We start from the raw sequence: 18289 nt of genomic DNA, 5'->3' as shown, positions 1-18289 counted from the left end.
AAAAATAAAAATCTTCAAATTTTTTTGCTTTTCTGAGCTTTTTTCTTTCGATCTTTGATTTTTACTTTCTTGATTTTTTTTGCATAGAATCTTTTTTGAGCTTTTGTGCTTTCTTGACTTTCCGTGCTTTCTTGATTTTCCATTGTTTTGTTTTCTGGTTCAGATCAACGGTTGAAAGTGTTTCATCTGATCTAATGGATCAAAGTAAAAGTGTTGACGAAAAATTGATGCATAGGAAAGGCCTATCAGCCTAAAAATGTGCATTTCAAATGAACTTTATGAAAGCGCCACAAATGATCACTTCCTCTCTACTCAGAAGATTTCTACTTGTCGGTAGCAAGTCATACTATGTAAATAGGGTGGTGATTAAAGGACAAAAATGATCTGTTATCGCTTATGGAACCTTGATACTCGGCAATGACCATGGCGATGGCGGTGGCGACCGCACATCTTCGGTTTTCGCTGTTACCTTCCAAAATCTCGCATTATCCAAAAAATAGCAGACCTCTCCCCTTTCTCAAAATCTCTCCTATCATATTGTCCTTGCCTCGGACTATCTGTTTTAGCAGCTCTAGCACTAGCATTAAAGCGGAGCCAGATTTAGCGGAAGCAGAGTCGGATAATTCTCCAAATAATCAGACCAGGTGGAAACCCATAACAAAGAGGAAGGTGGCAATGCGTGTTGGTTACGTTGGGACTAATTACAGAGGCGAGTTACAATTCCTCATTTAGTGCTCTTTGGACCAAGCCTCTGATTTCAACGGTGAAATACATTCATAAAATTGGTTTCAATGTAATATTTTTACTATCATTTTAAGTTAAATTATGAGCAGAATGGTCTTCAGCATTTAAGTGCTGAAATTGACCATATTGGTTTGTGCATTTTGCTGTATGGTCTTCAGCATTTAAGTGCTGAAATTGACCATATTGTTTTATGCATTTTGCTGTATGTAGTGGCACTTCCGGTATCATGTCTCACCTCATTCGCATCACCGGTTTTCCCATGATGTTGGGCAGAAACGGAATCCAATTGCAGGATGTGTTTTTTTAGTTGTGGGGGTAGTGAAACACCCTTTGTTTAGACAGAGAAGCTGTGAAACTCCATAGAGTGTGCACGAACGTGGTCCCTTTTTCCGCTTTATCATGGTCCTTTCTCGGGTGCGGCCCTTATGCCAGGACTCGAACATGGGTCATTCCGGTGGCAAGTGTCCTTACTTATCACTTGACCACAGCCCATTGGACATGGGGATAGACCTTGTTGAAGTAATAAAAACCATGATCAATTAATAATTGGGAATAAGCCTCCAGGTAAACTCACTTGGCAAGCAAATCAGAATGTAAAGCAAATTAGAATGTAAAGAAAATGGGAGTATAAGGTGCTAGGTTCAAATCCCCTAGATGTTCAACCTGTGGCTGGACCTACAGAGTTTATAGTAGTTAATACCCAGGGCAGCTCACTGGGCAATCCCATGAGAATGGACCTACAGAGTTTATAGTAGTTAATCCCCAGGGCAGCTCAGTGGGCAATCCCATGAGAATGGACCTACAGAGTTTATAGTAGTTAATCCCCAGGGCAGGTCAGTGTGCAATCCCATGAGAATGTAAAATAAATACGAGTATAAGCTCTGATGCTCAAAACCCTAAATGTTAAACCAGTGGGCAGACCCACATACAGTTTATAGTAGTCATTCCCTAGGGCAGCTCACTTGGCAAGCCCATGAGAATGTAATGTAAATGTGAGTATAAAGTCATATGTTTTTTTTTTGAATCTAGGATAATCGGTAACTGGTGAGAGTTATCCTGAACAGACCGAGGATCAAATCTAACTGGCTGCCACTATAAACCTAGGCTACGTGCAACAACCTGCAAGCCGCACAATAACAGGAAACTTATGCCTCAACAAGAGCCGATACGTCCTCTATGGGGTTGCCTACTCTTTTAGCCAAGACACAACAGGTCAAATATATACTCAATGGGATTTGAACCCTCATCTTGTGGGTTTCACTCAGCGAAACTCACCGCTAAACCCCATATGTTTAAATCCCCTAAATGTTCAACTCGTGGCCGGACCCACATAGAACTTATAGCAGTTACGGATTCACCATGGTAAATAAATAAATAAGTTAGCAATCGGGTATTTGATTGAGGGCATAGCTTTTAGTCCATCATTACCTCATGAGATTTAATTTTAATAAAATCAGGAGTCCTCATAACAAGCTGCCACGGTGATAACCGGGTGCATGATATGTATGGAGTTACATTTGAGCTTTGATCTTTGCCAATTCAAACTTAAGATGGAATATCAAGTGTGCAGATTTAGGAAATCCAACCCTTGCATCCCTCACATAATCTTCGTATGCATGGTAGCATACTACTATGAGTGCAAGGAGCTCGCAGACAGTTATCTCGTGCCAGTTGGCGCAGACAATTTATAGGGTAGAATACCTGATTATTGAATGGGGTTTAGTAGTGGATATATCAGTGGTGCAGTTTTGCTCTGTAGTAGCCCAGGCTGGCTCCAGTTTATCTACCCGCATAAACCCATAACTGTAATTGAATTAACCCAAAAAATAAACAGAACTGTATATGTTATCAACAATACATTTCATATCCAGTACAGGGTAAATGGCAGCCACTATTGGTGCCAGTTGTTTCCAATTCTATAAAAAATATCCAGTACAAGTCCACAAGAGTGCAAACACATCTGACTTTGCATCACTACAAGGTGAAAACAAATTTTCAACAAAAAATGAAGGGGAAAAACTTGCCCTCCCACCAGCTACAAACCTGTTCCACCCTATAGTCTACTTGGGTTCAAACTTTTATTGGCAAGGTGAACATCAATGTTCTATTTTTAGCTTTTGGGTTGTTCTGAAAGTGTTTACACCATGATAGGGATGTGCTTCATGTGATATGGGCACGGTGAAATCCTAGCTCCTTGTTGTATCGAGTGTGTTTTTGTTGATTGACATTTCAAGAGATTACTGTAGGTGGATGCTTGTCTTTGGGATATGTCCAAGAGGAGGCACATTTCTTATGGAGGTAGTTATCTTGTGTGGCATTGACATCTTATAGATGGTGCATGTATTGAGGAGGATTGAGCCGTGGTAGAGGATAAGGAGCTATCTTGCGGAGGAGTAATGAGCAATAGGAGGAAGGGTGCTTGGCCCTAGGAGCATCACGACCACATGGTACATTCTAGGAGGTTGATCCTTACCTAGCACTGGACCCAAGGAAAGTGCTTGTCTTGTGTAAGGAAAGAGAATTTGTTTTATTGTCTAAGTTGTTTCTCCATGGAGCTATAAAGTTAACGAACCTTCGTGTTCTGCTTGGCCCTCTGGTAGTGTGGGATGGGGTGCTTGGCTTGAGCGAGGTGTTATCACAATTTTAGTTAATGGTTTTCAGGCGCTGACAATTTCAGTGTCAGTGCCAATTTGTAAAAATAGTGTAAAAGTGTTGACAGATAGAATATCAACACTATTGTAGGTTTGTAAAATAAAAATGTGCTTACAACCAAAGTAGCAGCACAAATTTGTTAAAACTGCTAATTAAACGCTAACAACTGGAGTATCAACGCCAAATGTAAAATTCAAAATTTTTATGTCCAAAGCAAAGCGCTGATGGAGCACACGTCAGTGAAGTAACGATAATCTATCAAGCGAGCGCTGACTAAGCAGATGGTGATATTATGTGAATGGATTTCGGGTTCCGCCGCCAAGAGGTAATTCTCAATTAAAAAATCATGATTGCATGGATTTTTTTTATGTAATTGCCAGTTAGGTTTATTATATGATTTACCGACTACCACGCTTTGAAATCATTTCTTTCAAATGTTAAAATCTTGTATAATGCATGGTTAACCTGTTGTATGTATTACGCAAAGAGGACAAGGTGTTAGTTATCTAGAAACCCCAAATCGAATCCCATTCTCGTTTCCAGTGCAAGCATTTAACAATGAAAATTATGGGAAGGAGCGGAAAGTTACACAGAGGAGAGCCCAAAGGACCCGACCTGCTTGAAGTCTACCCAGAAATTCATCAACATTTTCGAGAAGCAGGGTGGGAACAATGTTTCTTCCATTGTATAGATTAGCACGATGGAGTTGCCAGGGCCTTCGCTGAGGGTTTTGATGGCCAACAAGTCAATGTTAGGGGTATTTCTTTTTCTGTTACCGAGGAGGTAATTGTAGAAGCCACAAGCTTCCCTGTAGATGGAGAACAAAGTTTTAAGAGTCATGTTTTGGCCGGAATCGATGTGTTGTTTTTCTTGAGGGATGAGTATAAGGATAAGTGCTGGTGTTCAGAGATCCAGAGATCTTGATTGAAGGATGAGTGGCATTGTCTCTTGCGTATCACACAATCCTACTTCATGTGCAAGGGACGCTTCAGTAGGGTAAATTTGTACCATTTCTGGTGTTAGAAAATCAGAAAGGCATAAAGATTTTCTTATATAGATTAATACTTGTGATTCTTTAATCTTTATGTTCTTCTTTTATCTTTTAGTTCATCAAGCAATTACCAAAACAATAACACAAGGACAACAGATGTAGGCGGACAACTAGGGAAAAACCCCTATCTAGGGGAAAACCCAGTCAACAATTCTTCCTTCAATAGTTTCTTGAGATAATCCAAGACTCTAGGCCCAGACAGAGACTCCCTCCACACCAAGTCAGCCTTCAATCCTTCTTGCAGATGACAACCCTTCATAAGCAACTTCGACCTGGAAGCATCAACAGCAACTTCAACCCAACAGTAGTAGCAGCGACAACTTCGACCAAACTTGAAGAATTTCGATCTCCCTTGATACATTTCAGAACAGAGTGATAGTTGTCCCAAAATTTCGATCTTGAGGTCTTCTATCCTCCAAAAACTTGCACTCCTTTCCAACTCCTTTTCTAGCCCATAACCTGTGAAAATTCCTGAATCTAACACATTAGAAACCCCTACTGCAATTACTGGTTTATAATCTCCTACTTGTTCTTTACATTAACAAGTTATTTAATTGCATAAATCGAAGTAAACACTATTGCAACCTTCACAAATATACAGATCATGCACTGAAATAAATTGAGACAATAACACAAGGGACACTGTTATTTTTGGACAATCGTCCGCGGAAAAATCCAATGCGGGAAAATCGATGCAACAAATATGAGGGTTTTATTATTAAGCAGATTTCGTGAATACAACTAGGGTGCCAAAAATGGCTCACACAACAGAGAATATCCTCAACAGTAGTACCTTTTTCCGGAGACAAATATACCAGCAAATCAACAATTGGATGATCAAACGCTACAGTGACTCTGACTATTCCGTATGCTGGACAGCGAAAGCTGCTCCAAGCACTGCTCAGGAACTGCGTCACTCCTCTAGGAGCTGCGTCACCCTCTCTCGACTCAGAGTTTGTTGATTTGCTCTCAGTCTGCCCCACAGAATCTCCCCAGCGCTGCCTCTGAGGCCCAGCGTTTGCCTCTACGACTTCTGCATTAGCCTCTGCATCTTATGCGTCAGCTCTACGGCCTCTGCGTCAGCCCTTCTAGTGTATATGCTGTCTCTCCTGGCACTGTGTTGCCTCTCTGATATGTATTCTTCAACCTCGGATAAAAATCCCTTGCAGAAATGCCCTTGCTGCAACTTTGATCACTAACTCGATTTCCTCAGCAAACCTTGCCCCAGAAAATCGAATTGTTGATCTCTCTTGGTGTGTCTCCAACTAACCTTCAAGCCTCCTCTTATACTTTTCCCATTGACGATTCAATTGCCGAGATTAAGTCCCTAATCAACAACTAAGATTAGAACTGGCTTGATCCTCGTCACTTAGAACTTTCTCACCCATATTATATTAATACACATTAATATTTTTATTTTCCTAAGTTTAGACTTAAGAACCCATTAAAAATATTAATTATTTTAGTATCTCTTCATCCGGTTGGAATTTCTCCAAACGATTTTTGGGTCTTGGAGATCTCATGTGCCTTAGCCTCTCTACCAATTTTCAAAGCTAGAGCACATCCAATGCTACCCAAAATCAACACTCCCTCTTAGCAAGGAATGTGCTCTAGCAATGCTTCACCATAGAAGCATCACACTAATCCTCTGCATCAGTCCTCTATGCTGATGCTTGGCCTGTTGCCCCACATCCACTGCACTGCTGCTTCCTGTACTATTGCCCATGACACCGCCACTGCCACTGCTACATCTATACTGCAGCTCCCTCTCAAAATGTTGCTTCATGTTGCCCATAACACTGCCACTGCTAATTGCTGCACTACAACTTAGTTACCGAGAAGTAAGTAACTGACTTCACCCAAACACTGACATCCTGGTCAGTCTGGAAGCCTCGTGATGTTGAAGCTACCTCTGCTGCTATCCTGTGCTCCCTCTGCTACCACTGCACTGCTGCAACCTCCATTGCGTTGCTATAGACTTTTGCACTCTAGAACTGCCTTGCCGCTCCATCACACCTTGCTCCACCCGACACTTGTCATCATGCTATTGTCTTTAAGGGCTCCTATAGCTGGATGTGATCCAAGAGTTTGGGCACCTCAAGTATCCTGCCCAACTTCTGTAGTCCTCTGGACCACAGCTCTATGCCTCCCCACCTCTTCTTTAGAGGCACATGAGCACTCATGGCACAATCGTCATTAGTCTCGACATCCTTCTCCGCCTTTGCTAGAGCAACCTTTGAGTCAGAAGCTTCTCCCTTGCCTTTCTTCCCGGGGCAGTGAGAGGCATAATGTCCCAGCTCCCCATAGTTGAAGCACTTGACCTTTGAGTCAGAAGCTTCTCCCTTGCCTTTCTTCCCGGGGCAGTGAGAGGCATAATGTCCCAGCTCCCCATAGTTGAAGCACTTGACCTTGGAGATGTCTTTCTTCTTCCTCTTCTGTACCCCCTGCTGTCCCGCTGATGCGAGAGCTGCATCCTCCTTCTCCTTCTTGATTCGAACTCCCTTACCGCTACTCCCTGCGTTGGTCAATCTCCTGCTGTCGAAGAGCTGCCCACATCTACTCCCAAATGGGGAGAGTCGCTCTGCCTAAAATGCTTTGGACAAATGTCTCCCACTCCTCCGAGACACATTCAGGGCAGTGCTAACCATGAACTCTGGATCCAGTGTAGACCCCACAGAATTAAGCTGGTTATGAATCCCTTGCAACCTGAGAAGGAAGGGATCTATCTCCTCCTCTTTTTGCATCTGACATAACCTCAGCTGATTTTTCAATAACATCTTCCACTGCATGGAAGAGCCTTGGTATTAGGTGGTTAGGGTCTGCCACATCTCCCTTGTTGTGTTCTCAGCAATATGTGGTTACATGATCCTTGACCCTGTCTAGGATCATGCATTTCTCCTTCGCCTGAGCCTCCTCATACTTCTCATTTGCATCAGGGTCAACTGGGATAGCTACTGTTCTCAAGGCATAGTCCCTGATGCGATGTTTATCTAGGATTGCCAGGATCCTGGCCTTCCAGATGACAAAATTTGAAGCCCAGTCCAATTTGTCCTGATCCCTTAATCCGTTCACTGCCATCTCTGCTCCTCTTCTCTAGACTCCCTCTGAGTCCTGATTTCCATCTCGGAAATCCTCTGGCCAACTGTCGAATCACTCCTCTCCAATCCTCCTTTGCCGTTGCAACCCGGATCTAGATTTCTTGGCTAGAAATCTGTCGAGGTAGTGCTTCCCTCTACCTTGGTTCAGTCTCCTTAGACACTGTTTTGCACTAACAGAAAAAACGTCCCATCAGCTCCACAAATCAAAATCTGCACAACTCCCTTAGCCTCGACAACTCGAAGAATTTGAGCCCTTTAGGCTTTGCGCAATCTCTGCGTGGGTTGAATTTGCTCTTCCCAGCCAACTGCGTCAATCCTTCCTGGCTCAGAAAGATGATGTGGCTCTGCATGAACTTGATTTTCCCTCCTTTGCCTCTGCACTGGCCCTGATGGCTGACACAGCCACTGTGTGGGCTCCTCCCAACTACCACGTCTTCCTCTCCCGGCTCATAATTTTGACGTAGGCACTACGTGAGCCTTTGCGTCACACTCTCTGCACTGCATCACTCCTCTTGCCTCTTCAGCTCTGGAACAACGCTGTCTCTTGGGACAGCGGCTTCTCTGTCGCAAATCCTCAGATTTCTCAATTGGTGTCTTCAGTCGCTTATGATCTGCAATTGCTCTGATGCCATGTGAAAATTCCTGAATCTAACACATTAGAAACCCCTACTGCAATTATTGGTTAACAATCTCCTACTTGCTCTTTACATTAACAAGTTATTTAATTGCATAAATATCGAAGTAAACATTACGACAGCCTTCACAAATATACAAATCATGCATTGAAATAAACTGAGACAATAACACAAGGGACACCGTTATTTTTGGACAATCGTCCCTGAAAAAACGCAATGCGGGAAAACCGATGCAACAGATATGAGGGTTTTATTATTAAGCAGATTTCGTGAATACAACTAGGGTGCCAGAAATGACTCACCCAACAGAGAATATCATTAGTAGTAGTACCTCTATCCGGAGATAGATATTCCGGCAAATCAGCAACCGGGTGATCAAACCCCACAGTGACTCTGGTTGTTCCCTATGCTGGACAACGAAAGCTGCTCCAAGCACTGCTTAGGAACTGCGTCACTCCTCCAGGAGCTGCGTCACCCTCTCTCGACTCAGAGTCTGTTGATCTGCTCTCAGTTTGCCCCACAAGATCTGCCCAGCGCTGCCCCTGAGGCCCAGCGTCAGCTTCTGCGGCTTCTGCATTAGCCTCTGCGTCCTCTGCGTCAGCTCTACGACCTCTGCGTTGTCTCTCCTGGCACTGTGCTGCCTTTCTGCTATGTACTCTTCAACCTCGGATGAAAATCCCTTGCTGAACTTCCCCTTGCTGCAACTCTAATCACGAACTCAATTTCCTTAGGAAACCCTGCCCCAGAAAATCGAATTCTTGATCTCTCTTGGTGTGTCTCTAACTGACCCTCAAGCCTCTTATATTTTCCCTGTTGACGATTCAACAGTCGAGATTAAGTCCCTAATCAACAGCTAAGATTAGAACTGGCTTGATCCTTGTCACTTAGAACTTTCTCACCCATATTATATTAATACACATTAATATTTTTATTTTCCTAAGTTTAGACTTAGGAACCCATTAAAAATATTAATTATTTTAGTATCTCTTCATCCGGGTGAAATTTCTCCAAACGATTTTTGGGTCTTGGAGATCTCATGCGCCTTAGCCTCGCTCCCAATTTTCAAGGCTAGAGCACATTCGATGCTACCCAAAATCAACATAACAAACTTCACACTTTTCCAACTTCCAGCTTTAGAGATCGAACTGTGAGAGAGAAAGAGATGCTCCAAATGAATTCGAACTGCCTTGTATTTATAGCCTTCCAGAGATGTTAGATTACTTGCCTTGAGGTCGACTTGATCTTCTTGAAGCCAACTTGGTGTGGAGGAGACTGAATTCAATTTTGACTCAAAAAGAATTCTTTTTACATGATTCGAAAACCCAAGAAGGGTCTCTTTTAATGTACAATGACTCTAATGACTCGGAATAAATCCTAGAAGTCCTCAATGGGGAATTTGATCTAAAACATGATGACCCAAGCATGAAACCCATGCTTTAATAAGTCAATAATAATAAAAAAAATATTTTCTTCATTATTTTGATAAGTACATCTCAAATATATTTATGAAGACCGAACCTAGTTACAAATTTCAACACTTCCTATTAACTAGGTAGGTATTCATTAGTACAAGTACAAGGAAGATATCATAACACATGAACCATGAAAAATTTTAGGCACCACAACGCCATGGACTAGATTCCTGACCAGGGCAATCTATCCAATGTCCTCCAACAGTTTAGGCACTACAATGCCATGGACTAGATTCCTGATCAGGGCAATCTATCCAAGTGGGACTAAGATGGACTAAAGCTTTCAGCCTCTCTAGGTACCATCAGGCTTACTTACTAACCATCAACCCAGGGATCTAAGTGCGCATCCGAGGTCAGAGCTCCATGACTAACGGCACCCTCCCTACTTTTGGGAACTAGACATCAACACAAGGTGTTGACCAAATGTCCTCCCAGGCAATGCCTTACACACAAAGCCTCAACTTATCAATTATTTCTATCGGTAACTAATCCTCCCTGATCAAACAGATCAAGAACAAATCTCTCCAATCAATTTGATCGACAACACTTAAGCATGTGAAAACATGCTATCAGACTTCTGATAGATTTACCTGTACAAACACAACCCCAATCAGTTACAAAATTTCAAATGTACATAAATAGATACAAACCATCGGGGTCTTCCAGACAACTTGATGTTGCTTCTCAACTTTTCACAATAGGACTTAGAGCTTTCTCAATGAATCTTGACAGAAGATTCTTCAACCATGCAACTTCCTTTCCTACTTCTCATGCAACAACATATTTCATAAACCGATCCACTTTTCTTATCTCAGCAACCCTTCAAAATACATTCTCCAATTTCTTCTATCAAGGTGTCCATCATGACTATGATATGACCTCCCTCTCAACTAGGGAGATTTCTTTCATCCAAGCTCCCTCTCAATCTAGGGAGATTTCTTTCATTCAGGCTCCCTCTTAACTTAGGGAGTTCTACTTCTTTTCTATGACATTGGAGAATCTTTCATGGCTTCCATCCTTCTCACCAGAGTTATCATGATCATCGTCATTCATATCATGCTTATCATATCAACTTTTCTTTATGAACATCTTCACCATATTGAAGATCATGTACCTGCACAACTTAGCTAGCAAGTACAACCAAATCTATAGAAGCATGCAGTTAACCATATCAAAATCATGGAAGCATTCAACATTATATATCAAATGCCCAAACTTAATTGCAAACAAGAGACACATACTCTTCAACTTCTTGCTAGGGTTTTTGTCATAAACCCTAGACTACTTTATCAGGGCTTTGAGCATTTCATAACAACTATTACATCTAGGGTTTCAATGTATCTTCCAGAGGTATGACATACCCTACTACATCATATAGCAAACCCTAGAAACAATTCAAGCAAATATAGATCTACAATTTATCTAACAACTTTCAGAATTCATATGTTAGACTTCCTACTAGGATTTCATACAAACCCTAGATTTCATATATGAGATTTTAACAATCAAAACCAATCACAACTCAACTCAAAGTAATAACATGACTAACTTTCACTAGGGTTTGTTGCAAACCCTAGATTTTCTCAAACAATCAATCATACCTAAAGCTCAGATTTTGACAACCTTACACAAATCTTAAATTATCACATTGTCATAAGAGATTTGGACTTCTACGAAGGTTTAATTACAAAACCCTAGAATTCACAAATACTATCATCCTAGAGAATCAAACTTTAGCTAGGGCTTCGTTCCAAACCATAGGATTCATGACCATCAACAATTAGGTCAAGTCATATATCTAGGATTCCATCATCATGCACAAGCATATCATGACATGTGTTAGTCAAACCCATCTACACAAATATCAATAAGAGTTATACATATAACAAACTTGATTAGACTAGGGTTTGATCAGACACATCCCAAGAAAATAATTTCTAGGACATTATAAGGGGCTTGCTTACACACCCTACGAAACCCTAATGATCTAGGTTTCAATACAAAACATGGAAAACCCTAAATTACCAATACTTCTAAGGTTCGGGATTTCAGACATTATCATTCAACCCTAACAAGTTAGAGTTTCCATAACTATACAAAAACCCAAAACATGACTCCATCAAAACATCAAACATTTTCTTTCAACAATAACCCTAAGTAGGTTAGGGTTCCACACACAATCATTGACATACCCTTAAGTTAGGGTTTTTCACAATGAACCTTTCTAGGGTTCCACAAAAATAATCAAAGATACGAGGAGAGTAGATTTATCTAATGATAAATCACCCAATCAAGAATCTTTAAGATTAAAGAGAGCTAGGCAAAAAGATGTTAGTAATAGTTTATCAAGAATGAATATGGAGAGAGCAAAACTTGTAATTCAAAATATACCTCTTGTTTCTTAACAAACCTTGTAATTCCAATGCTTTGTTTTTGTGAGGTCTTCTTCCTTGAGTCTTCAACAACTTTTTCTAAACAAGGAAAAATAAGAGCAGAAATGTGATTAGTATTCACTGCAAGCAAAACTGGATAAGTAAGGAAAACTAAAAATGAAAATGGTAATAGGATACTTATCTTTGGAGGTTGGTGAGAGCTCCCTCCAAGCTTGACGGATACCTATAACCTTAAGAAAAAATAAAAATGTTTTTCCAAAATATGTTATGTAGGAATTTACAAGGTAAGTTCCTTAGATAGAACACCAAAGGACATCGCTCACAAACAGATCACAGATCAGTACACCAGTATTCTTGACGTGGTTAAAATCAGTGTTGCGAAAATCGCGATAACATAAAAAAAATCGCGATTTTTTCATTTTCCCGATAATATCGTACGATTAATTCAATGATTTTTTTTCATTTTGAAGAAATCATGAATTAATCCCGTTTTTTCCGAAAAATCACGATTTTTTGGGAAAAAATCTTGATTTTTTTTGCCGATTTTTACGATTTTTTCCCCTTGCTGATTTACTCCCGATAACGATTTTCGCAACATTGGTTAAAACCCTCGAAGAGGGAAACAGTCCACGACCTGAGCCAACACAGCCACTTCAGGCAATTTATTAATGTAAAAGAAAGAAAATTTACATAAGCTTCTCTCATAAATGGTCACCTAACAAATGACTCTCCATGCTCTTTAAATAGAGATCATGGACCATTCGGGTGTTAAGCCACGAATCAAGTGTCGCAATATCGATGAGAGAATGAACCGTCAGAGCACTTCATGTTTAGAACATATCGTGACCGTCAGATTGTAAGTTACAAAAAGTACATACTAAAGAAACACACTTTACCTAACTATACACTAGACCAAGTTATACTTAATTATTTCCTATGTGTCAGAATATCCTAACATCCCTCCTTAAGAACAACTTGGGATCGGATTGAAGGATGTACAAAGATGACACAATAGGAGAAGGAAGGAGGAATTAGAGCCTATCCCCCCTTAGTGACAACTTCCTGAACTCCAACCATAGATTGTAGTTTAGTAAACTTCGCCTGTGTGAGAGCAAAGATGTCCGCAACTTGATTATCGGTTGAACAATATTGCACTTCAAGAACATGGTCATGAATGAGCTTTCTGATGAAGTGCATGTGTAGTTCAATGTGTTTTCTGTGCTGATGTTGGATTGGATCTTTGCATAGTTGAATGGCACTTTGATTATCATACCAAAGTGTAGTTGGACGCTGTTGATGAAAACCAAACTCTGTGACGAAGCCACAAGGCTTCCTTACTAGCTTCAACGACACCACGATACTCTGCTTTTGCCAAAGAAAGAGAAATGGCACTCTGTTTCTTGCAAGCCCATGTAATAGGTCCAGAACCAAGAGTGAAGACATATCCTGCAGTAGACTTCCGATCATCAGGGTCACCAGCCTAATCAGAGTCAGTGAAACCAACCAATAGAGGAGATGCTTCTGCACTGTAGTGAATTCCAAACTGAATTGTACCTCGAACATAACGAAGTATTCTTTTAGCTGCTTTCGAATGACTTTCATGTGGGTTTTGCATAAACCGAGCAACAAGGCCAACAACAAAGGAAAGGTGAGGACATGTATGGGTCAGATACATAAGTTTTCAAACAAGCTGATGGTATAAGGTAGCATCAACTTCAGGGGAAGTACAAGTGACTGAAAGGTTGGCTCCAGATTGAAAGGGAGAAGGGGCTGGTTTACAGTCTTCCATGTGCAAGTGGCGTAGAAGATCACATGCATACTTGGATTAGGAAAGGGAAATACCTTCTTTGGATTGCAAGACTTGAAGACCAAGAAAATAATGCAAGTGTCCTAAGTCTGTCAATTCAAATTGCTTTTTAATGCTAGACTTGACATGGTTTATAAGGTTGGGATCACTACCAGTAAGGATCAGATCATCAACATAGAGAACAAGAATGATAAGAGACTTCACCAATTTCTTGGTGTAAACAGTATTTGTTGAAGTTTCTAAGTCTACTAGTTAGAAACCCTCCATGCACTTTACTGATTTATTCCTACCTACTTGTTCCATTACTTAACAAGTTATTTACAATGTAAATATTGAAAATAAACACTAGTGCATGCTCAACATATTAAAGATCATCAACTGAAGGAAACAGAAACAATCACACCAAATGACACCGTTATTTTTGGACTAATGTCCCTGGAAAAATTCAATGCGGGAAAACCGGTGCAACTATCTTAGGGTTTTCTTATTAAGCAATTTCAGAGTACAATCTGGGTGCCAAATTTGGCTTACCCAACAAAGAATGCCCTTGGTAGTAGTACCTCTCAGTCTGAGATAGATGTCCCGGCTGAAACCCCAGATAAGCCCTTTGGCAGTTCCTCAGCTCCAATCTGCCCCAGAAACCCTAGCCTCTGCCTCTTTGGACTGCGTCAGACTCTCTCTGCCTAGCGCTGGCCCTGCGTCACCCTGAATAGGCCTGCGTCAGCCTCAGGAGGCCCTGCATCAGCCTTTTGGCCCTCTATGTCAGCGACATTGGCCTCTCTGAAGCACTGCATAGCTCCTGGCTGCCTCTACGTGGCCCTTTGTAAGCCCTGGTTGCTACTGCGTCGCTCTCTCTGGCTCCTGCGCTGATCCCCCGGCACTATCTCTGCCTCTCTGTCTCTCTGTACTCACTGCCCCTTAACTGCAACTCTAATCACTGATTCTATCTCTTAGCAAACCCCGCTCTAGAGAATAGAATGATTGATCATCTGGTGTACTCTCCAAGTGACCCTCAAGCCTCCTCTTATACTTTTCCTGTTGACACATTAATGGCCGAGATTAAGTCCCTAATCAATGGCAAAGATTAGATCTGGCTTGATCCATGTCTTTTGGATCATTCTAACATAGTTTCATATTAATACACATTAATATTTTATTTTCCTTAAGTTTAGTCTTAGGGACTCCATTAAAAATATTAATTATTTTAATATCTCCTGAACTGTTTAGAATCTGCCCAAACCCTTTCTGGGTGTTGGAGATCTCATATGCTTCAACCTCTCCACCAAATTTCATGGCTAGAGCACATCCGATGCTACCCCAAATCAACACTCCCTCTTAGCGAGGACTGTGCTCTAGCAATACTCCTTACTGAATATTACTTTGATCATCCGACATCGGTACTTGTGCTGATGCTAGGCCTTCCTGCCCAACATCCTCTGCGCTGCTGCATCCTGTACTGCTGCCCATGGTTCTGCCACTGCTGCATCTGTACGACAACTCCCTCTTCATCTGTGTTGTTTGGTCCTTTCTGCGAGCACTGCACCTCCTCTCATCATGTTGCATCGTGTTGCCCACTGCTGCACTGCAACTCAGTTACTGAGAAGTAAGTAATTGATCTCCCAATTTGACCTCCGTTGATGTTGAAGCTCCTTCTGCTGCTGACAAGTGCTCCCTCTCTGATGTTGAATTTTCTAAGTTTACTTAGTTAGAAACCCTCCATGTACTTTATCTGATTTATTTCTACCTACTTGTTATTTTCCTTAACAAGTTATTTACAATGTAAATAATGAAAATAAACACTAGTGCATGCTCAACATATTACAGGTCAACAACTAAAAAGAAACAGAAACAAACTCACCATATGACACCATTATTTTTGGACTAATGTCCCTGGAAAAACCCAATGTGGGAAAATCGGTGCAGCTATCTGAGGGTTTTCTTATTAAGCAATATCAGAGTACAATCTGGGTGTCAAAACTGGCCTACCCAACAGAGAATTTCCTTGGCAGTAATACCTCTTAGGTTCTGACAAATCTATTGGCTAAAACCCCGGATAATCCTTCTGGCATCTACTCAGCACCAATCTGCCCTAGAAACCCCAACGTCTGCCCAATTTGGACTGCGTCAGCCCCTCTCTTAGCCTAGCGCTGGCCCTGCGTCAGCCCTAGGAGGCCCTGCGTCAACTCTTTGACCCTCTGCGTCAGCTACGCTGGCCTCTTGTGTGCTCTGCGCAGCACTTAACTGCCTTTGCGTGGCCGTGCGTGAGCACTGGTTGGTCCTGCGTCACTCTCCCTGGCTACTGTGTTGCTCTCCTGACACTATCTTTGCTTCTCTGTCTCTCTGTACTCAATGCCCCTCAGCTGCAACTCCCGATCACTGGGTCTATTTCTCTTAGCAAACCCCGCTCTAGAGAATAGAATGACTGATCACTCTGGTGTATTCTCCAAGTGACCCTCAAGCCTTCTCTTATACTTTTCCTGTTGACATATCAACGACCGAGATTAAGTCCCTAATCAACGACTAAAATTAGATCTGGCTTGATCCATGTCTTTTGGACCATTCTAACATAGATTCATATTAATACACATTAATATTTTATTTTCCCTAAGTTTAGACTTAGGGACTCCATTAAAAATATTTATTATTTAATATCTCCTGATCTGTCTAGAATCCGCCCAAACCCTTTCTGGGTATTGGAGATCTCATGTGCCCCAACCTCTCCACCAAATTTCTTGGCTAGAGCACATCTGATGCTACCCCAAATCAACACTCCCTCTTAGCGAGGACTGTGCTCTAGCAATACTCCTCACTGAGTATTACTCTGATCATCCGACATCGGTACCTGTGCTGATGCGAGGCTTTTCTGCCCAACATCTTCTGCACTGCTGTATCCTGTACTGCTGCCCATGGTTCTTCCACTACCACTGCTACATCTGTACGACAACTCCTTCTACATCCGTGCTGCTGCTGGTCCTTTCTCTTAGCACTGCATCCGCACTGCACCTTCTCTCATCATGTTGCATCGTGCTGCCCACTGCTACACTACAACTCAGTTATTGAGAAGTAACTGATCTCCCAACTGACCTCTCTGTTGGGCTAGAGACACCCGCTGATGCTGAAGCTCCCTTTGCCGCTGACAAGTGCTCCCTCTTTGACCTCTGTGTTGCTGCAACAACTTCCTGCATCTCTCATTGTTGCACACCTCTCTGTGTCATCTTGCATTGGTGCAACACTCCTGTGCCTCTCGCATTACTGCAGTTTGCTAGCCTCGTGCTGTCTCAGGACTCCTGCACTATAGCTCTCTGTGTCGCTTCATCCACATCCGTCTCTAGCCGACTCAGCCAGTTCTGCTACTCCTCTTCGGGGCTCCCGTAGCAAGGTCTAATCCAAGAGGCTGGGTACCTCGAGGATCCTGCCCCTCATCGCCTGTAGTCCTCTTGACTACAGCTCGATGTCTCCCCACTTCCGCTCAAGTGGTGCATGTGCACTCATGGCACAATCATCGTCTGTCAAAACTTCCTTCTCTGCCCGTGCTAGCGCTGCCTTAGTCTCGGAAGACTCTCCCTTACTCTTCTTCCTTGGACACTGGGTTGCATAATGACCCAGATCCCCACAGTGGAAGCACTTGATCTTGGAGAGATCTTTCTTCTTCCTCTTTTCCTGCTTTCCCTCAGATGCTAGGCCACGTCTTCCTCCTCTTGCTTGACTTTGATCCCCTTGCTGCTGCTACTCGTCTTCAACTGTCGTCTGATCTCTTCCGGGCAAAGAGCTGCCCACATCTCGTCCCAAGGTGGAAGTGTCCTTCTGCCCAGTATACTCTGGACAAATACCTCCTAGTCTTCTGAGACAGCATTCAGGGCTGTCCTTCACCATCAACTCTTGATCCAGTGTCGCCCCTATAGTAGTCAATTGATCTCGGATCTCATTCAGTCCTCTGAGGAAGGTGTCAATCGATTGTCCCTTCTTCATCTGATACGACCTCATCTGGTTCTCAAGAAGCATTCTTCTCTGCACAGAAGTATGCTGGTATAGCTTCTTGAGAGCCTCCCACATCTCAAACGCTGTTTCCTTCTCGGCTATGTGTGTTACTACATGATCCTTGACCTCGTCAAGGATAATGCTGTTGGCTTTCGCCATCGCCTCCTCGTACCTGTTATTATCACTGGGGTCGACTGGGACAACTATTACCTTTAAGGCGAAGTTCTTGACACGATTCCTGTCAAGTACGGATAAGATTCTGGCCTTCCAGACTGCAAAGTTCGATGCTCCATCCAGTCTATCCTGGTCTCTTACTCTGTGTAGTGCCAAGATGCTCCTCTACCTCCCTCCTGGAAGTTCTCTGTTCGACTCCTTTGAGTCTCTACTTCTCATCTGGAAGTTCTTTTCTGGACTCCATTTGAGTCCTGATTTCCCTCCTGGGAATCCTTCTGCCGCTTG

General features: G+C 42.3%; 1 protein-coding gene across 2 annotated transcripts in view; it reads left to right on the top strand.

The window, feature by feature from the left end:
- The first annotated feature begins 310 nt into the window (after positions 1–310).
- The window catches only part of LOC149138463 (putative tRNA pseudouridine synthase), a 364078-nt gene continuing 346099 nt past the window's right edge, over positions 311–18289 (top strand). Inside the window, exon 1 of one of the 2 annotated variants that reach the window (XM_089448317.1) lies at positions 311–709. In XM_089448317.1, coding sequence (XP_089304443.1) covers positions 418–709 — 292 coding nt within the window. In that variant the 5' untranslated portion in view covers positions 311–417. The remainder of the gene's footprint in view (positions 710–18289) is intronic. The other variant, XM_089448316.1, reaches the window with a different exon arrangement.

Source organism: Pinus tabuliformis, chromosome X, assembly GCF_031772625.1.
Source record: "Pinus tabuliformis cultivar Carrire ecotype Pingquan chromosome X, CPIR1, whole genome shotgun sequence".
Classification (NCBI taxonomy): domain Eukaryota; kingdom Viridiplantae; phylum Streptophyta; class Pinopsida; order Pinales; family Pinaceae; genus Pinus; species Pinus tabuliformis.
The sequence above is the reverse complement of the archived record's forward strand: the minus strand, read 5'-3'. Positions and strand labels throughout refer to the sequence as shown.